At 40.2% G+C, this 19490-nt stretch overlaps 2 protein-coding genes across 2 annotated transcripts in view; one reads left to right on the forward strand and one right to left on the reverse strand.

The window, feature by feature from the left end:
• Positions 1-5779, forward strand: drc2 (dynein regulatory complex subunit 2). The gene is made up of 9 exons (XM_074691930.1): positions 1-84; positions 737-952; positions 1066-1233; positions 2789-2940; positions 3141-3291; positions 3378-3533; positions 3621-3839; positions 3918-4034; positions 5256-5779. The coding sequence occupies exons 2-9, from the start codon at positions 770-772 to the stop codon at positions 5526-5528; spliced, it is 1419 nt and encodes a 472-aa protein (XP_074548031.1). The 5' UTR covers positions 1-84; positions 737-769; the 3' UTR covers positions 5529-5779.
• Positions 5766-19490, reverse strand: part of strn3 (striatin, calmodulin binding protein 3) — a 25154-nt gene continuing 11429 nt past the window's right edge. Inside the window, exons 2-16 of the mRNA XM_074691929.1 lie at positions 18813-18916; positions 15448-15521; positions 15233-15311; positions 14983-15144; positions 14761-14899; positions 14503-14638; positions 13489-13628; positions 13221-13399; positions 12636-12683; positions 12381-12502; positions 11058-11225; positions 10832-10972; positions 10649-10756; positions 9498-9584; positions 5766-8691 (exon numbers count right to left, since the gene is read on the reverse strand). Of these exons, the coding sequence (XP_074548030.1) occupies positions 8522-8691; positions 9498-9584; positions 10649-10756; positions 10832-10972; positions 11058-11225; positions 12381-12502; positions 12636-12683; positions 13221-13399; positions 13489-13628; positions 14503-14638; positions 14761-14899; positions 14983-15144; positions 15233-15311; positions 15448-15521; positions 18813-18916 (1857 nt within the window). The 3' untranslated portion in view covers positions 5766-8521. The remainder of the gene's footprint in view (positions 8692-9497; positions 9585-10648; positions 10757-10831; positions 10973-11057; positions 11226-12380; positions 12503-12635; positions 12684-13220; positions 13400-13488; positions 13629-14502; positions 14639-14760; positions 14900-14982; positions 15145-15232; positions 15312-15447; positions 15522-18812; positions 18917-19490) is intronic.

The raw sequence follows: 19490 nt of genomic DNA on the forward strand, positions 1-19490 counted from the left end.
CATGGAGACGGGACTCAAACACGGAAAGCCGGGTGCTGTGGCCGCAGAAACTAATTTAGAGGTCATTTCTACAAAGGTTTACAGGTCAGCTTATTTTATTTTTCTTTTGTCAGGCGGACATTTTCGTTGTTTGATAGACTGTTGCTAAATTTAGCTTTTCCAAACACCAGTTAGCTAACGTGAATTGAGTTAATAGCGAGGTTTTTACTAGTTCAATGTACGTTAGGGAACGGTTAGAACGGTTAAACGGAATGATAGGGAAGCCAAATGATCAGTCTTTTCTGTGTCGTTGCCCTGGTTACATTAATGGAGTTGCAGACATCAAATTGACAGGATAGCGTCTTTAGAGTCTTAGGATGCTTTCAGTTTGATCTCTTTACTGATAACTTTACAGCTTTGTCATAATGACAGCTGTTTCAGACTACGATCTCCCTGTATATCTTTTCAAAATAATGTCAACACCAGATTACAAGGCTGCAAATTGAAATTTGTGCTGAGTGCCATCTTGAATTGAATATGGAAAACTGTAGCAGAGATTTAATAATAATAATAATAATAATAATAATAACAGTAATAATAATAATTGAGCTGTACTAAATATGAGCTGACCAGGCGATGTATTTCTCTTGTCTGAATACTTTATGAAAAACATCATTACACTGTCATCCTTTATCATTAGGTTTATACACTGATGGTAAAAATATTTATTCTGATACTTTGTCCTTTTCTGTGTCAGGTGCTCCAGCAGAGGTAAAGAGGAAGAAGAGTGATGCCGAAGAAAGGGAAGAAAGCTGAAGGAGGTGGAGGAAAGAATGGAGAAGGTGGGTCGTTGAATGAGCAGCAGAAAGCTGGAACATGGGAGACGGACAGAAAGGAGGCGCATTTGAAGGAAGTTCGGCAGAGAGCTCAGGTCGAAGAGGACAGGACAAGACAGAAGGAGAGGATCCTGAAGGTAACTCAGTTTAAAGTATAATTCAAAAACTGCATTCTGGAAACAGTAACTCATATTTGTTTCCTTTGCTCCCTCAATGTGAATATGTGTGTTGTTTTCTGTGTGTGAATCAGGACAAGCTGCAGAGGGAGGAGAGGAACAGTGCAACGAACCTGATGAAGATCAATCAATGCTGGCTGAGGATTCTGGAACAAGCGCAATCTGTTGAGCAGAAAGAGGAAATCGCTGTGATGAAGGCGACTTTTGAGAGGGAGGTGGAAGAGCTGGACAGCATCGCTGAGGTGAACTTTTTCTATTCAAATTGATTTAAGTTGTCACTAGTTTGAATCTACTTTTTTTGTTACAACAGTAAAGAATGGAATAATAAACACATAAAGAGGGGGTAGTTTTCTTTTTGTTTGTCTTAATACTGCTCCTCTGGTGCTCCTTTGGTAACTTAACATGATTTAAAGCTAAAAAAAATCCTATTTTTCTCACTGGTGTTTTAGACTTCAGAATATATAAAGAAATGTCCGCTTTAAGAATGCATTTTCTAACTTTTATTCACTTTTCAATAATTACTACATTTGTCTACAACGGTGAAATTATTAACAAACAAAAGCCAGACTCACGCATGTGGGTTGTTGCAAAAATGAGAGGGCATTCAGGGCTCTGTCAGCCAAGGTGGGGTACTCCTTTCTTACATGTAGCCAGTAGTTAGACAGGGGAAGAGCCTCAAAGTTCCCCTCAGGTTTTTAGAGAGCTTTATAACAGGCGTAAACTGGCAGGTCGACACAGGTCATGACATCTTCATGGTGAAGTTGCAGCTGTCACATTAAGTGAGGTTTGGTACAATTGGAGAAGTGTACCTGGCGATTACGGGACTTTACGTGTTGCACGTTCAGAACAAATGGTTGAGGAAAAAAAAAAAAAAAAAACATATATAGGTATAAATGATAAAAAGTAAAAAGTAAAACTTTGATTCCATTTTTTTTCCTTCCCGCCAATTTTCTGAACCCCTCTTGTGGTCTCTAGCCCCAGAGGGCCACGGCCCCCACATTGGAAACCACCATTTTAGGCCCGGTTTACATAACAACTTTTCATCTGAATATGCTAAAACGCAGTGAAAAAAATCTCAATGACGTGGAAACGCAGAGGCACTGAAAACACTGTAGTAAGCATGCCAGGCCTGTAGTCGGCGCTATAACTGTCTTGTCCAGAAGCAGCTTTTTGGGAGATCTCCACCGAAGTAGAGTTGAGCCAATCATCTGGTGAATAGGGGAATACTAAGCGGAAAAGTGGAGCAACAGATACAAATTTTGTATCAAGACAATCAGTGTTGTATGAGCTTGTGCAAAGTGGAGTGTGACATCAGCGTTTCCACTGAAAACGCTGGTTTACTGTTGACACAGCAACAGTGTCGGCAGCGTTTCGGAAAAATCCCACTCTGGAGGCCGTTTTCAAATTTTTGCGTTTTAGGCCGCAAAAAGCCATTTAGGTTGAAACGCTATTTCAGTGTAAACGCGAGGCTGGAACACAACAAAACTTTTGCGTTTCACCCTAAAACCGTTGTCGTGTAAACAACCCCATAGAAAACCTCTGTTTTAGCCTTGGTCTGAGATGCTGTATTGTAGCTACTGTCTCTTTAAGGCTCCCCACTCCACAAACCCCCTCCCATCTGACTGGTCAGCCTTATGGACGCCTGTCAGGGGCAGAGCTATGAGTAGCTTTTTTCAGAACGGAGCATTTTTATCAGTTTACAGACACATTTGGGATTTCTATGACATTTCTCACCATCACAAACTACATCAAACTCACACTTGAAAGTTCACCCTTGCCGTCTCCTCCTTGTTGCAGGACTTGGAGCGTAAACGTCAGGAGCAGGAGCGTCGGTTGTCTCAGGTGCAGCATGATCACCAGCAGCATATGGAGCGTCTGTGTGATCTGCATGAAAAACGTCTGACGAGGGTGCATGAGCAGTGGAAGAGCTGCATGCTCCACTATAATAGGTAAGTCTTTTTCATCTTCTTTAACCTCCTCTTCTTTTTTTACCATGAAACATTTCCTCTTAAAGCTTTAAGGTGAAAAATCATTAGAGTATAACAAAACCAGCAGGATGTGTCTAAAGTCTGTGGATGTTGTTGTTGATGTTTCTTGAGGTGTTATTAAAACTGTTCATGTATGTTTTGAACTTGGGTTTTTCTTTCAGGAAGCAGAAGATGGGACACTCTAAGGAGCAGCTGAGGGCCGAGCTGGACAACGCTCTGCTCGCTATACGAGAGGGGGAGAAAAAAGAGACGGATGAAGTGCCTGAAGTGTGTCAGATGGCCCAAGAATCTCCTGATGAGACAGACATCCTGGTACCACACAGACACAGACACCCCTCTTTCTTCCTCACGCTCCCTGTCCTCAGTCCTCACTTTGAGTCTCCTTTCTCCCTCTGCAGTCCGAGTTTGAGACTTCTGATTCGGAAGAGTTGGAGGAGGTCAGAAAGAAACCCAAGAAGGCCTCAAACGCCAAAAGACTGGTGAAGCCAAAAGCGGCACTTTTAACCTTTCCCAACAGGCCGAAGGAGGACATGAAGAAGAAACAGAAGCTGAAGGTCAGAAGGCAGACAGTTGGTTTAGTGGAGGAGATTCAACAGCACAAATACCAGTGGATGAGTCAGTAACTCTTAAAAATCTCTCAGGAAACTGTCAGCTTGATGGAGGACAAGCTCATCTCCAAAAGGTTGGAGCAGGAGCAGCAGGAGCAGGTGCTGAGCGGAGCCAATGACCAGTTATACCGCGAATCTCTCAAGCTCCGGGATCAGCTGTCCAAGAATCGGGCTGCAGCGAGGAAGAAGCTCACCGACCTCACAGTCCACAGCAGCGCCGCCTCCAAGAGACTGAAGGCTCTTATAGCCAAGGTGACACCCCTCCCGTCCTGTTAACGCTCATGTCCTCTCTGTTCCTCCTCTCACTCTGGTTCCTCTCTGATGCTGCAGGGAGAACGGATCGTTCAAAAAGGTAACATCTGTCAGAAACTGGAGAGCAAAGTCCTGGCGCTGCTTCCTCCTGAGTTTGCTGCCCTGGGTGAAGACACAGAGGCAGTTTCTAATGAGGTAAGACAGGATCCAGGTTCTCATTTGGTCCAGAATCCTCAGAAAAAAGTCTATAACATCCAGCTTAGGGTTCTGTAACCTTTACTTTCATTAGAAAGCCATTTAGCCTCAGCTCACCTGAATTATCATTCCAGAGCCCCAAAATCTACTTTGTCTTCACAATTGAGACAATTAAGTCTATAAAATTCTGTTATTAGAATTCTATACATAATTAAAATCTAGTAAATATTTATCTTACTAAGAAGTTCTTTGCAATTTATGAAATATTCATGTCTTAGTTTTTGTTTTTTGTTTTTTTAATAAATTGGCAAAAATTTCAGAAAAATTTAATTTCAAGAATTTGCAAAAACTAAATAAAATCGAAAATATTCAAAATTTTCTATTTTGAAAATGCAAAAATTTACAAAAATTAAAACAAAATCAATAATATTCAAACATTTCAAAAATGTACAAAATATAAATTAAAATCAAAAATATTCAAAAATGTACAAAAATTAAAATAAAATCAAAAATATTCAGAAATTTCAATTTTGCAATTTCAAAAAATTGCATAAATAGAAAAAAAAGAAAATTAATATTATTATGGAATATTATAATTAAAAAAAATCAAGATTTTAAAATACTTGAATTTGATAGCATACATTGATAATATCAATAATTAACCATATTTTGTTGTTTGCTAAAGCCTTGCCATATATCAAGTATTTATATTTAACCAGGACATGGCAGTTAAATGAATCCATCCACAGAATTAAAATCTGTATTTTCTTCCAGATTAGTCTTTTTGTAGATGTAGTTATCCTCCCAGGGCTGTAAAACTTGAGGTTAGCCACAGGTGCATGGAAAGTTGGTGGGCTGTTGATGTTGTAGGAGGTGAAGTAGAGCGGTGGCAGGCTTTATTGACAGATGGGATGAAGATTTAGTTCAACAAAATGTTAACACATGATTTTATTTAGTGTCAACGTCTTCAATCATCAGTAGCCTCTGTAAGGAAAAAAAAAAAACCTTCATTTCAGTCATATTTTTGGAAAGCTACAAGGTGCCACAGCAAAAGGAGCAAAGAGCTGCAGGTTGCAGACCCTTGAGCTAGCTTAAATCTGAGGGCTCAGTAAATTTCAGAATAAAGACGCAGCTGTCAGTAGTGACATTGATTAGAAATGATCTTAATGTGAAGTGAAACCAGAGCTGGTAACAAACCTCTGACCTCTGTGTCTCCTGCAGTTCCCTGAGCTGCAGAATCTCATGCGGCGCATCAACACCGCAGCGCTGCAGGGAGGCACTCTCAGGAAACGCAGACAGGACCTGGTCAGAGAAAACCAGGAACTGAAGCGCCAACTGCGTCTGCTGCGTGACGGCAACTCACCGCAGCATGCCCTCTCTATAAGGCCCACCCTGCTCGACGTGGGGCCTGCCCCCACCTCCCAAGCCCGGGTGAACACTCAGATCTGCCACACCGTCAGTCAGGGTGTTCACCTCAAGAGACCGGGGAAGTAGGACTGATGCTGTGAGAGGAAAGTGAATATAAAAATATGCATTCTTCACTGTACCTAAAGTCTGTTCAAGAAATCTACAATCAAAAACCAAACAGACACTTTCACTAATTATTAATTAAGTTAAACTAGCAGAATGAAATTTTCAAAGATGGCATCGTGGCTTGACTTTTGTTTTGAACATGCATTTCCTGGTTGAGTGTGGTGAATGTGTGGACAGAATGAGCAGCGGAGCAGCAGCCTCTGTACAGGTACACCATTTAATAGTTATTATAGACATTTTATATACAGTTGTATTCTGCTATGTGGTACAATCTTTAAAATCTGCTGTTTCATAGTTTGTAAATCAATAAACAAACAAACAAAAAAACTTACAAAACTCATCAAAACTCGCAAACTGATCAGAACTTTTTTTTTCCATTTTTTGGAAGACTAGAAAAAATACTTTTATTGTATTAATCATGCATTACACAAACAGAATAGTTACACAGGAGGAGGTGAAAGAAAAAAAAATGTTTGTGGTGATCGATCAGGAGCCCCCTGCTTTTACAAATCCCTTCAGTTAAAAAATTAAATTAAAACAAACAAACAAGAGCAGGTCGAGGTGTTCAGCCAATCAGACGGCAGCTTTGTGTTTCAAACCAGGCTTCCGATTGGAGAGTTTCTCCTGGAGCTTGAACAGACTAAAAACACGTTCAGTGATAAAAAATAACTTTAACTTCTGCTTGTTGAGGCTGAGGAAGGAGAGTGAAATGTACTCAAACTCACACAGTGATTAATGAGGAAGAAGAGGAGAAGCGATGAAGGCTCCAGCTGAACGAGGAGGGTTTCCTGCTGCTTCTGAAAGGAAGTGTTTCCTGTGACAAACACTCAGCCACTCAGGCCAATCCAGGTGCCTTGTGTGGAGCCTATCCACCAATCAGAGACTCTGTGACAAAAACAAGATTTCTTTTCATGCATTACTCTTTTCTTTTATGGAATCTTGACTGGGTGGGTAGATTTATTAAAGGGATTGTTTTGACAGCTGATGAGTGACGTGTCAGAAAAGGCTTCAAAACATTTCAACTTCTCAAGCACCAAACTGCTGCAAAATCAAACGCTCAGGCCGCCACAAATAAAAAACATGCTGAGGAAGTCAGGGCAGGACTGATTCATCGAGACTTTTCAGCTGCTTCCTCCTCCTCCTCCTCTTCCCTCTTTTCAGTCTACATCACATGAAATCCTCTCTTCAGATCCAGAACCTGAACCAGATCCCCCACCACCTTCACGTGTTAAGATAAAGAAGGTCAAGACTCGTCATGTGACTGCAAAAAGAAGAAGATGGGCGGGGTCTGTGAGTGGCATGATGTCAGGACTGGACGGGACTGAGGGACCAGAGTCCTCCTCGCGTCTCCACGTTTATAAAAACGATTATAAAAACTAGATTTATTTTACACAAACACAAAATGTCCATGAGGAATTACAGTAACGCTAAACGTCCCAAGCCTTCGCTCCATAATGCAGGGCTCTGAGTGGCCCACCAGGGGCTGAGGTGGGGACGAACTATCCACTCCTCAGGAAGTTTTATAAAGGACGTCCAATCAGCTCAGAGGGAAAAACACAGAAGCATGATTTTTAACCCGGCGTGGTCGGTCATGAAGTCTATTTCCACGTCTTTGTTTCCTATTTATACTTTTAAAACACTAAAACATCTGCTTTTCTTTTCATGAGGACTTTAAGATAAAAACTACAAACCAAAGCACGCTGGGCTAAAACATCAAACGATCTGTTCCTCCTCTTTGAAAGCCTCTCTTCTTCTCTGACTGCAGCAGCTCGAGGTTGGCACTTTGAAGGAAAAAAACCCTCAGGTGTTCTTCTTCTGTTGTTTTGTTCAGACTGCGGTTCACTTCCAGGTCTCAGACTAACAAAAGATCATCTCTGGACTGTTTCTGCCAAATTCTAAAATCACACAAACTTCCAAAAGCTTTGAACTCAATGTTCCAAATACTACAACCATAAAATGACAGAGTATCAGGTGTTTATCTGTTTGTGGTGAGTCTCAGCTTCACTGTAAACTGTAAGGTAAACAGGTTTCACTCTTGCTTCCTTAAGCAGAAGGATTTCCTGTCATCAGGAGGAGAAAACAACTTCTTTTCTGTCGTTTATTTCTTGAATAGAGGTGAGATTCATCACTTCTGATGCATTCAGGGAAGTCAGGAAATCTAAATGCTGATTGTCCTTATTAACATACATTGAGCAGATTTGAGTCTCAGTGTAAATGTTTGATCTAGAACAGACTGGTAGCTGCTCTTTATGCTGGAATAAATCCTCAGATGGGAGCTGGGATTGTGTCCCTCCTGCTTTTGCTCTCCATACAAATACCAGATAAGATCGATGCTACTCAGACTACAAACAAAAACCAGAACACCTCTTAACCCTGTAAACAGAGACTACTTTTCTGCAGAATGTGGGAGCACAGAAACGATAAAGCTCGGTCTGACCTTTCAATCTGAAACTTCTGCAAACAACAACAACAGAAGAAGAAGATTAAGAAATCTACTAAACTAAGAAACTAGAAGCAGCTGATACAGGGGATTTTTCCTTTAAGTGCGTCCTCTGCTCCATTCAGGGGTCAGGAGGTGAGGCTAGTGTTAGAACAAGGGGAGGTGTGGTGGAGGAGGAGGGGGCGGGGCTTATGTAGTGTCATCAGGATTCTGCAGACGGGGGGATGACATCACAGGACAAGTGAGCTGCTCAGTGTCAACTTTTAGAAAACAACCGCTGAACATCTCTCAGTGTCTTCAGTCAGAGCTGTGTTTGTGTGTTTGTGTGTGTGTGTGTGTGTGTGTGTGTATGGTCATCCTCTCCTCTCTGTCATGAATATCCTCTATGTTCAGAGCTGAACAGACCTGAATACTGTTTGTGTCACAGAACAGCCCGTTTATCTCTCTCTGTTTGTCTCTGAGTGTCTGCGTCCTCGCCCCGTGTTCGTCGTCTTCTTCTCCTTCTTCTTCTCGTCTACACGTAGACCCTGGCGAGGGCGTCGGCTCCAGCGGAAGCGATGTAAGCCTTGGAGGGATGGAAGGCCACGTCGTAGATCGCCTCCTCGCTCTTCTTTCTGTGAGCCGTGATCTCTTGGACGCACGTTTTACTGTCCAGGTTCCACAGACGCAGGGAGCAGTCGTGACCTGAGGAGGAAGAGGAGGAAGAAGAGAGATGAGAGGGGACAGAGAGGAAGAAAGAAAAAGAAAGAGAAGGAGCAAGGATAAAGGAGAAAAAGGAAACAAAAAATAATGAAGGTGGGAAAACTGAAGATGAATGAACAGACCAGGGGTCTGCAGCCTCAGCTCACCTGGACTTAAGTCATTCAAGAACCACCAAATTATTAAACAAGGTTTTTTTTGTGCTTATAAAACTGTAGATGTAATGTACATTTTTAATTTTTAATGAATTTGCAAATATTTTCTTAAAGTTGAAAAAAATTGTAATAGCAATAATTTTATAAATTTGCTAAATTTATAACATTTATTGGGTTGTTTTTTTTTTCAAAATTAAATTTTAAAACTTTAAAAAAAAATTCAAAAAAATTCAATCAAAAAAATTTCAAAAATATGCAGAAATTTAAAAGAAATTTGAATTTGCAAACATTAATTTTTTTCAAATCTAAATTTCAAAAATAAAAAAAAAACTAAAAGAAACCCAAAAAAATAAATAAATAATTAAAGCTTTATTGCATGAGGTCGTGCATATTTAATTCAACAAGCATGCATGATTTTATTTAGAGTCAAGGTCTTCAACCATAATTACCCTTTGTAAGAAAAATATAGTTTTTTATCTCAAAAGTATTTTTTAAAGCTACAAGGAGCCACTGCAAAGGAGTCAGAAAGCTGCATGAGGCTCTAGAGCCGGTTGTAGATGCTTGGAATAGAAGAAAAAAAGGAGAGGAGGAAGAACAAAAGCAAGTGATGGAGGAGAGGACTGGATAAACACTCACTGCCGGACATCAGGTAGATCCCGTTTGGATCCACAGCCAGACTAGTCACTGCGTCCAGGTGAGCCACCATGGCATGGATCACTTTACCTACAGAGACAGAGAAGAGCATGTCAACACTGGTGCTCATACCTCAAAGACAATCCAACCTGCAAACATACCTGTGAGGCTCACCTTTAAACAGACATTTATTCATTCAAAATTAAAAAAAACTGTCTCTATGCAGTGCATTCAAAATATTTACCTATTTATACTCACCAAATTTCTAATACATCAGAAAAATACAACACAAAACAAAAACTTGTGAATCTCTAAAAGAATGCTTGTAATGCCCTCACAGCCCACCAGGGGGCCACAGCTCACACTTAGAGAATCCGATAAACGGAAGATGCTTGGAAGACTTGTGTTGGGGGATATGAGAAAAGACTTATATCACAGTATTTCTCTTATTCAGTGTTGTGAACTGAATAGTCATGTGATATCAAACACTGCTTCTCAGGGATCTGCTGCTACACCACGTTCCCTCCTCACTCATGCTTGCAATCATTTTCATCAGCTGCACTTCACAAAGACATTCTGAGTCTTTTAGCTCTTCTTAACAGCTGGGAGGGGCTAAAGTGTGCTGATAATCAGGAAACAAAGTGATAAAAAGAGAGACCAGTGAGGTACCAGGGAAATGTGCGGTCAGAAAAAAAGTGGTGTCTTCTTCAGTGAGAAAATATATGAGGAGGCATTAGCTTCCTTTTCATGGCTGGAAAACACCAGATGCGTCCGTCTGCCGTCCGTCTCCGCTTTGTCACAGTAACGGATCAGATAGGTTTCCATTCAAGTCTGCTGTAGACGTATCTATGTATAAGGGCTGGGACGATCCCACTCCCACTCATACTGTGTATATGAGGCTTCATACATAGTTTGTACATAGTAAACTAACATTTATTGTAACCATGAGTAAGGAGGGGATACAGGTGATGTGAGATCCTGCTGCATATTGTAAAGTCGTGAGGCTGCTGCGTCATCATGCAGTCTGCCTGTGTCAGGAAAGGACATTATGAATCCATGACATAGGAATCTAAATCTACATACATGTGATGTTTTCACACCAGTCACATCAGCTGTTTCTTAACTGCTGAAAACGTAAACAGACAGGAACTCACCTGACTTATTATCGTAGAATTTGATGTGTCTGTCTTCATGAGCTGTGATGGTGACTGGCAACGTAGGATGACTCACCACCTTATTGATATGATTCGACCCTGGGAGAGCTGAGAGGAGGAGGAGGAGATAAGAATAACATACACATGTAACCAGAAGTATCTCAGTTTGTGTGAGAGACTTACTGCCTTCTCCCTGCCCTTTCAGCACCAGTGCATTCTGGGAAGTCTCCAGGTCATACACTACTACATCTCCACTGTTAAAAGATGCCACCATGTGGGCGGGATCACAACCGTTGAAGTCCACCGATGTGGGGACGCCGTGCTCTGTGAACGCACACAAAGACACGATGCTCAGCAGGTGGATCTCTATCTCTCCGTCAGCCTTTACCCGAGGCCACGCCCCCCTCACCTTTGTTTGAGTTGAAAGTGCTGATGCAGGGGTTCTTCTCCGTCGGGTTCCACAGTTTGACCGTTCCATCGGCCGAGCAGGACAGGAGGCGGTTCTTGATGCCACTGTAAGCCAATCCCCACACGGCGTCTGTGTGACCGTGCCACGACCCCGCCAGGACACTGGGATCTGATTGGATGAGGGAAAAAGAGCAGGGTTTCTCATTGGCTGACTCACACTGCTTAAGTCACTGTAAAGCCTGACCCATGAAACAATAACCAGAATATTCTAATTTTCACCTCTGCCAAGGAAGGTTATGTTTTTGGGAGAGTTTATTTGTCAGTGATCAACAGAACTCTGATCTTGATGAAATTTTCAGGAAATGTTCAAAATAGGATAAGGAAGTAGAGATTCAATTTTGGAGGTAATCCAGATCACCGTCTGGATCCGGGAATTTTTTTTAAAGGATTCTTTATCATTGTGAGATGGGCCATTTTCACCATATGTGTATATAACTCCACCATAAATGGTCGGATTGCTTTGCAAAACAACACAAGACAAGGTCACCATAATTTCTGACAGATGTAAAAGTACGATCCAGATCCTGGAAATATTCTGGATACTAAGATCTGGAATATGAAATATGTGCTGAGTCATCATAATTTTCAACACCGTTAGGAAACAAATTATCATACAAACCTGCAACTAACACCAAATTGTAGCAGACAGTCTGCTGAAAGGGAGTATAACATTAAAGTAGGACTAAAGTGTTGGTGACAATCACAATATGCTTGGTGGAGGTCTGTGCTCTCTGAGTGCTTTTCTAGTTTTAAAAAAGTTTGGTACGATAATCTGTTTCCTGACAGTGTTGGAAATGATGAAGACTCAGTACATATGTCATATTCCAGATCTTAGTATCCAGAATATTGCCAGGATCTGGATCAGACTTTTACATCTGTCAGAAATTATGGTGACCTTGTCTTGTATTGTGTTGCAAGGCAATCTGACCATCTATGGTGGAGTTATATACACATATGGTGAAAACATCCCTATCTCACAATATAAAGAATCCTTTATAAAATCCTGGATCCAGACGGTGATTCGGATCACCTCCAAAATTTAATCACTTCTTCCTTATCCCATTTTGAACATTTCCGTTAGTTACTTTTTGAGTTATCTTGTTCACAAACAAACTCCCAAAAACATAACCTCCTTGGCGCAGGCAATACTGCTGAACAGGTTTTTAAGGAAACTATTTATCATGTTGATGAGATAGAAATCTTTGAAACTAGGGTTAAGTCACCAAAGTGTGATCATTTCCACTTCCTGACTGTGTTGGCGTACCGTAGGTATCGTAGGGGTCGACGTTAGAGCTCGGGATGTTCCACCACTGGATGGTTGAGTCGATGCCGCCGCTGAAACATTGTTCACCGCTGGAGGTCATCGCCAATGACAACACCGGACCCCTGGAGAGAACAGAAGAGACTTTATAAACTTCTAACAAGTTGTATATTCCATTAAAAAGCATTACAAACTTTCTGCAGCCTGAGGGTTTCACGTTTCATTAACACAGCTTTACGTGCGTGTGAAGATACGTACTCGTGGGCTCTGAATGTGTAGATGGGTTCCACGTCAAAGGAGGCACTTCTGTAGAACAAAATAAGAGAAAATCCTGTATTACAGACTGTCCTTGAACACATCGGCAGCAGCAGTAGCAGCAGCTGAGCTCCGTTGTGATGAAGTAAATCCTGAGGGGAGTTTAGAGCGGGGATTTAGAGCAGCACGCTGAAGGGAGTGTTTGAAGTTCAGAAGAATAGTGTCAGAAATGCTGCTGTGAGGAGAAAATGAGATGTAAATACTGACAGATCCTTGAGGAGAGGAAGAGAGGAGAGAAAAGGAAGGAGAAACAGAGGAGAGGAGAGGTGTTTCTGATAATATTTTGTTGTATTAAGTTATCAACTGAGCATCGCATTAGCATGTTAGCTCCTGCAGCAGTGCGAGGCATTATTAATGGAGGAGGCATCACCGCAGGGTTTTTACTCTGACTGATCTGACAGCTGGATCCATGTTGGGCAAACTTAAACCCACTGAGAGGTTCAGACAGAGTTTGTGGACTGCTGGAGCATTCACTCTTTAAGAGGTTTGTTTTCCCTGTCAGAGTATCTAGGTTCAGCGTTGACATACTTTTTGGCAGGGACGGTCTTGGTGAGGTTCCACAGTTTGAGCGTGTGGTCCTCTGACACGGTGACCAGGCAGGGCTCGACGGGGTGGAAGGCCAACGCTCGCACACCGTCGAAGTGGCTCCGCAGCGTGTACTTAGGGTTCCACGTCTTCCTAAACGAAGACTCCTTATTGGACGGCAGCTGAGGTCAACAAACAACAGATAACACAGTGAGGGTGATTGTTTATACTAAAGTCTGTGATTTGCAGCGCTGTGTTTTAGGCGTCTTACGTCGTAGCTGTAGTCTGTTTCGTCGTTGGTGACGGTGAGGTCAGCAAGGTCGCCCAAACCCAAAACGCTCTCTAATACGTCGTCTGATCCCCCCAACAGGAAGGACTTCCCCCCGCCAGGAGGAAATGGAAGAGGCTCCGCTACAGAAAGAAAAACTTTACTTTTACACAAGATCTTTGTTTACATTCAAATGTTCCTCAACAAAGTTTTTTTAATATTTAGGGTCTAAACTATGGCATCCCAAACGTTTCATAATTAAATTAATAAAGATTTTTGAAATAAATACCATTTTGATAAATAACTGTAAAATTTATATGGCCATTTAATTATAAAATACGGCAATATTATTATATAGAAATATTAAAATGAACTATTTTATAATCATTATTTTAACAGTTTCATACTTTTTAAAATAATTACTATTTATTTATTTTACAAGCCTTTGTAAAAAATCTAATTTTTTTATTTTTTTTTTACAAAAAACAAAAAAATCATTCCGATGAAAAACAACAACAAAAACAACATGAAAAAAAATGACTTTGAAAAAAAAAAAAAAAATTACTTTTATAAAAGCTTGGAAAATAAATAAAAAGTCTTTTTTTAAGTATGAAATTGTTAAAATAATCATTATGACATATTTTTTCATAATAATTTGGTATTAAAGAATAATAAAAAAATATTTCATAATAATATTGCATTATTTTACAATTAAATGGCCATATTATATATTTGTCTGTTATTTTTCTGAATGGTATTTGTTTCAAAATGTTGTTTTCATTTATTCAATTATGAATCCTTTGGGGTTCCATACTAAACAAACAAAAGAAGACGGGAGGAGTTGATCTACAGCTGCTTTCTTCAGTCAGTTTGTTATTCGTGGCTTTATGGTTTTGCCTTTGCCTCACATTAGGGAGCAGTAGACCAACAACTCCTGTGTCCACTGCGGTAAAAACACAGTGACTAACTTTTGTTCCCAGACCAAACTAAACGATGCACGTCTGAAGTTGTCCTTACCCCACTCTGTCCCGTCTCCAGAGCTCCGCGCCTCGCCTGCTCCCTCTCCGTCCTCCGCCGTCACCAGGAAGTCAAACTCCTTCAGAGCCTCCTCTGTGTCTGCGTCGTCTTCGGACGCTAAACCTTCGTTCCCCACCTGCAGGAGGAGGATGAGGAGGACAAGACATTAAGGAGAGGAAGGAAGGAAATAAAACATTAGTGTACATTTGTCTGTGTGTGTGTGTGTGTGTGTGTGTGTGTGTGTGTGTGTGTGTGTACCTTGGTTTTGTGTTTCTTTGCTCTGTGGTGTTTGTCTGTGGTGATGTCATCCATCAGGTCTCCCTCTTCGTCCTCCTCTTCATCACTGTCCTCAGCATTCTCTAGGAAGTTAAATGTCTCCAGTGCATCACCTGGACTCCTGAACACACACACAAACAGAGTTAATACTGTGAATGATGTGTAACCCCATGTAACTGCACGTATGTGGAAACACGTGTGTACCTCTTGGTGTCTTTGCGGCGCTCCGTCCCGTTGATCAGGTGCTGAAGGTTTTTGTTCTCCACGGATCCGTTCTGCTCGGAGCCCGAGAGGCCGAGCAGAGAGCGAACCCTCTGAGTGCGGACGTCCAGGATGGTGTCCGTGTATCCCACCTCCTGTAGGTACCTGAGGACACACAGCACACACACACAAAATTAAAAATGTGTTTCAAACCCGCAGCTCAGGGTCCGCTTCTGTAAGAAGGCGATCTTACTGTCTGAGTAGTTGTCTTCCTTGTTTCCAGGTGAGCTGACTGTTGGCAGGAACAGCAGAGACCTCGGAGTCTTTGGTGTCTAAAACAAAGCAGATCATGAGGACACACTTTCAGAAAAGGCTCAGTCATGTCTTTACTGACAACAAGCTGACTGGAGGAAAACACGAGGACATAGAAGCTGAAAGTGAAGGAAGGAGACAGAGTCCGCTTCTTACCTGATTCAAAGCTTGGCATCTTCATCTCTCCTTGGTTTAACTCTGTTCCATATTTTAACTTGTGATATTTTGCTCTGGGGAGGACAAACAAGAAGATACACTTCATCATCTGCTCTCAGGTATCACCTATTTATGACTGTTGAATCAAAGTTTTACAATTCTACATCTTATCCGCACAGATTGGGAATGCACCGGACGATCCTGGAGTCAGGTTTCAGTCAGATACTGAAACAATAAGCTGGATCAGGTAATGATAAAAACAAGCTAATCCATGCAGCCGGTTTGTTTAATGTAGCATTTATGGCAACCATGTACAACCTGTAGCCCATAAAAGTAAGGAAACTGTGTTGAATATAAGTAAGTGTGTGGAAGTCACCATATTTTTTTGTTGTTGAAACTTTCAAATTTTTATTTTATTTGAATATATAAGATTGAAAATGTGAGGATAAGATCATTACTCAGTTCAATTACAGTCAGTAAAAATGAAGAGAAGAGTAAATTTTATAGACAGGCACAGAACAAAGACAAAAAGAGAAAACTCTTAAGAGTTTTCGTGGGTATAACAATCCTATTTTTCCCACAGTCTATCTCCTTTCTTCTTCTGAAGGCGAAGAGCAAAAGTCATTTTTTCCACACTGCAAACAGAGTTAATAACACTTTTAAGATGTAAATTGAGGGGAGGTTGTTCTGCTACCAGCTTTTTGTTATTGCTTTCTAACTTGCAGCAGAGTAAGCTAAAATAAGCCTTGGAGCTTCAGCCTATCCCTTTTTTGGTTGCTGTCTTTTTTCTTTTTTTTTGTATAAACATGATTTTATTTTATTTGTTTTGTTGTTGTTTTTTTAACCGAAATAAAGCATTCATTCATTCAACTAAGAAAATCTTCAGAAGATATGTATCTCTCCTTCTGAGGACTTCAGGTATTTCTCCAAGATATCAAAAAAATGACAGAAAATTCTAATATTTCTTAAATCTCTTAGATCAGGTGGAATTCACTGTGTTTATTATAAAAACAGACATGACTCTTTAGTGGGAGTCACCATATATATAAAAAAGGGACAACTCTATAGTGATACCCACCATATTTAAAGAACAAAAATGACGGAAGTGACCATGATTAAAAAAAGGACATGACACTATTGATGAAATGACTGTTTTTGGAAGCACGACATGACCAGAGCTGGCAGGCAAGGCTATTTATGTTTGCACGCAAAGAATAATTGCAATGACACAGAGAAAAAAAAATGAAATAAAATAAATTAGATAATAAAATTATTGTTTTGTATTCTATCTAACATTTAACCCGTATGAAACAACTATTTTTTCAACCAGAAATTCATTGGCTTTGGCTCATTTTCTGTGAAGAACATAAATCAAAACACATTTTCTCTGACCAGATACTTTACACCCACCCTACGCATTTATATTACATACAGGGTGTTTGGGTCCACTGGACCCGGGGCTGACGTGTAGGTCCTGTGAACCCCTACTATGTCTTCCTCCTTTCTGGGCCTCATGATAGTGTTTTCTGCCCCTACTGTTCCTACACAAGGTGTGTGTGTGCGTGTCTGTGTGTATTTGTGCCTGCGTGCTTGAAAGTTGAAACATTTTTTGTTTTTTTATATTAAACCTTTATTTAACCAGATAAAACCCATTGAGATCAGGATCTCATTTACAAGGGTGACCTGACCAAGAGGTCAGCAGCACACGTCATAATTATACAAGTTGAAAATTCAACAAACACCATCTACTCTTACATTCCTGCACATTTTCCCCTTTTGTCTTGCAGGAACCAAACTTTTTTTTTCTCATACACTATCCCATAAATAGACCCACAAACACTGGCTAAGTAACAACAATACTAATACAACACAAGGGTTAAGAAATTGAGCACACTATAAATGCTCCTATGTAAAAAATTTAACAAATAACTTTAAATAACACATTTAAAGGATTGACATTATAAGTGTGCGAATGTATCTCCCAAGTCCGTCACCGCAAATCTCTTGGGATGTCAGTCTGCTAGCTTGCAATCACATTTATTTAGCGGCAAAACACTGTTAGCAAAGTATGCAAAACAAAGTAACACATTCAAAACTTTCTGTACTGATAAAAACCAAGCAACGGAAAACCATTCAAGGAGACTTTCTGATCAACTGTCCATGATTTTATGAAAAAAAAGTAAGCCTTGGCAGATTGGGCATGAGTGTATTTTAAAGTAGGGATGCACGATATTGGATTTTTGCTGATATCCGATATGCCAATTTATATCGAAACCCCTTTTGGCCGATACCGATACCGATCATCACAAGTTTGTTTTTTCACTGTAAAGAAAGCTAAGTCTATCCTGTACTTGAATTTATATGTTACTCTTATTATGACGGTCTTATTTGTTTAAGAAACACACATAAAACAAGACAAAAAACATTTGATTTTACCATAAATAAGAAATGTATTATTTTTTCAAACTCAACACATTCAGTATTGAAATAGAGAAAAATAATTTCTTTAGATCACATGAACTGTAAATGTACAATGCATTTTTAAACATAACCAAGTTGCATTTGATTATTTTAGAGCTACTGTAACAACCTGGTGACAGACACAGAGCTCTGCAGTGCAAATAAATGAAGTGCTACATTTTATTTAAGGAGCTCATTTTTCAGATGGAAAATAATAATAATCCTAACTGAATAGCACCTTATTGGCTGTGCATATCGGCAGAAATTTTCATATCTGCCGATACCGATAAACGTGTTTTTAAGCTTTAATCAGCCGATACCGATATTGTGCCGATAATATCGTGCATCCCTATTTTAAAGTGGCACAAGTCATGGAAAAGGTTGCCTATCCCCACTCTACAGATAGGATCATCGTATTTTAAAAATGGTCATGACTCTGTTGTGGATTTCACTGCATAGACTCAGGAACACCTACACATATCAGTATCTATAAGAAACAGTCCTTTGTGCTTTTCTCAAATGTAACTTTTAGCTCTGTTATGCAGAGAAGAAGCTATATGGGAACAATCCAGAAACACCACTGTATAAAATATAGATTTATGAGACTTGCAAATCATTGCATTCTGTTTTGTATCTTTCATTTTATATGGGGTTTTACTACATTATTTATCAATAAGTCTGTGCATTTTGCTTGGTGTAGAACTTATGTCAAGAAGCTTAATAGTTTAAGGGTATTGCACGGTTGTTATGTCTACAGCTCGTGCAGCAGATATGACAGAGAGTGGTGGTAGTGTGGTGAAATATAATACATTTAATTTAAAGTACCTACTAAATCATATATCATATATATGAAAGAGATCAACCAAACAAGAGCAGGAAGTGAAATGAAGCACTTAGTTTCTTACCTTTCCTGTTTTAAAGCGTATTCTAACATTTTTATTCTTCTAACCAGGTCGTTCTTCAGGTTCTCCTGACCTTTCCTTTCGCCCTGCAGGAACGCTATCCTCGCCTGGAGACACAGAAAGAAACACAGAGAGTAAATTCATGGTGTCATCCTCCAAAATAAACATTAAAGTGACACATTCAAGGTACGCCTGGTCCTGTTTAGTGTGTAGCAGCGGCACCAATCCAACCATTCCACCCACTGGAGATACCTCAAAGACCTGTGAGCTCCAGATGTTTACTTCATTTACAGAGGGGATTCATGTGATAGCTGCTTGTGTGTGCATTGATTCCCTTATTTGGGGAAATATCCCAAGATGCAATGAATAAAAGCTGAAGTCAAGACTTAAGAAACAGCTAGCTAGCTCTATAATAAGCTGTTTGGCATTGGCAAAGAAGATCAGGCAAATTTTTCATTGGTGCAATCCACATACTCAGCTCTGCAGCTCATACCACAAATGCAACTTTCCTACAACAAAGAAAGATATCTAACAAACAAGTACAGCAGCATTTTAAGTGTTCTTTGTTTATCAATGAAACAGGCTCATACATCAAAATGAGCAATAACAGGTTTGTTTTTATCTTCGCTGTAAGCCCCCCAGCAGGTGTCTGCACACCTGATGCTGAGCTCTGATTGGTCT

This window comes from Halichoeres trimaculatus, unplaced genomic scaffold (genome assembly GCF_033239565.1).
Source record: "Halichoeres trimaculatus isolate MK-OKI-2021-1 unplaced genomic scaffold, fHalTri1.1 fHalTri1_scaffold_17, whole genome shotgun sequence".
NCBI classification, from domain to species: domain Eukaryota; kingdom Metazoa; phylum Chordata; class Actinopteri; order Labriformes; family Labridae; genus Halichoeres; species Halichoeres trimaculatus.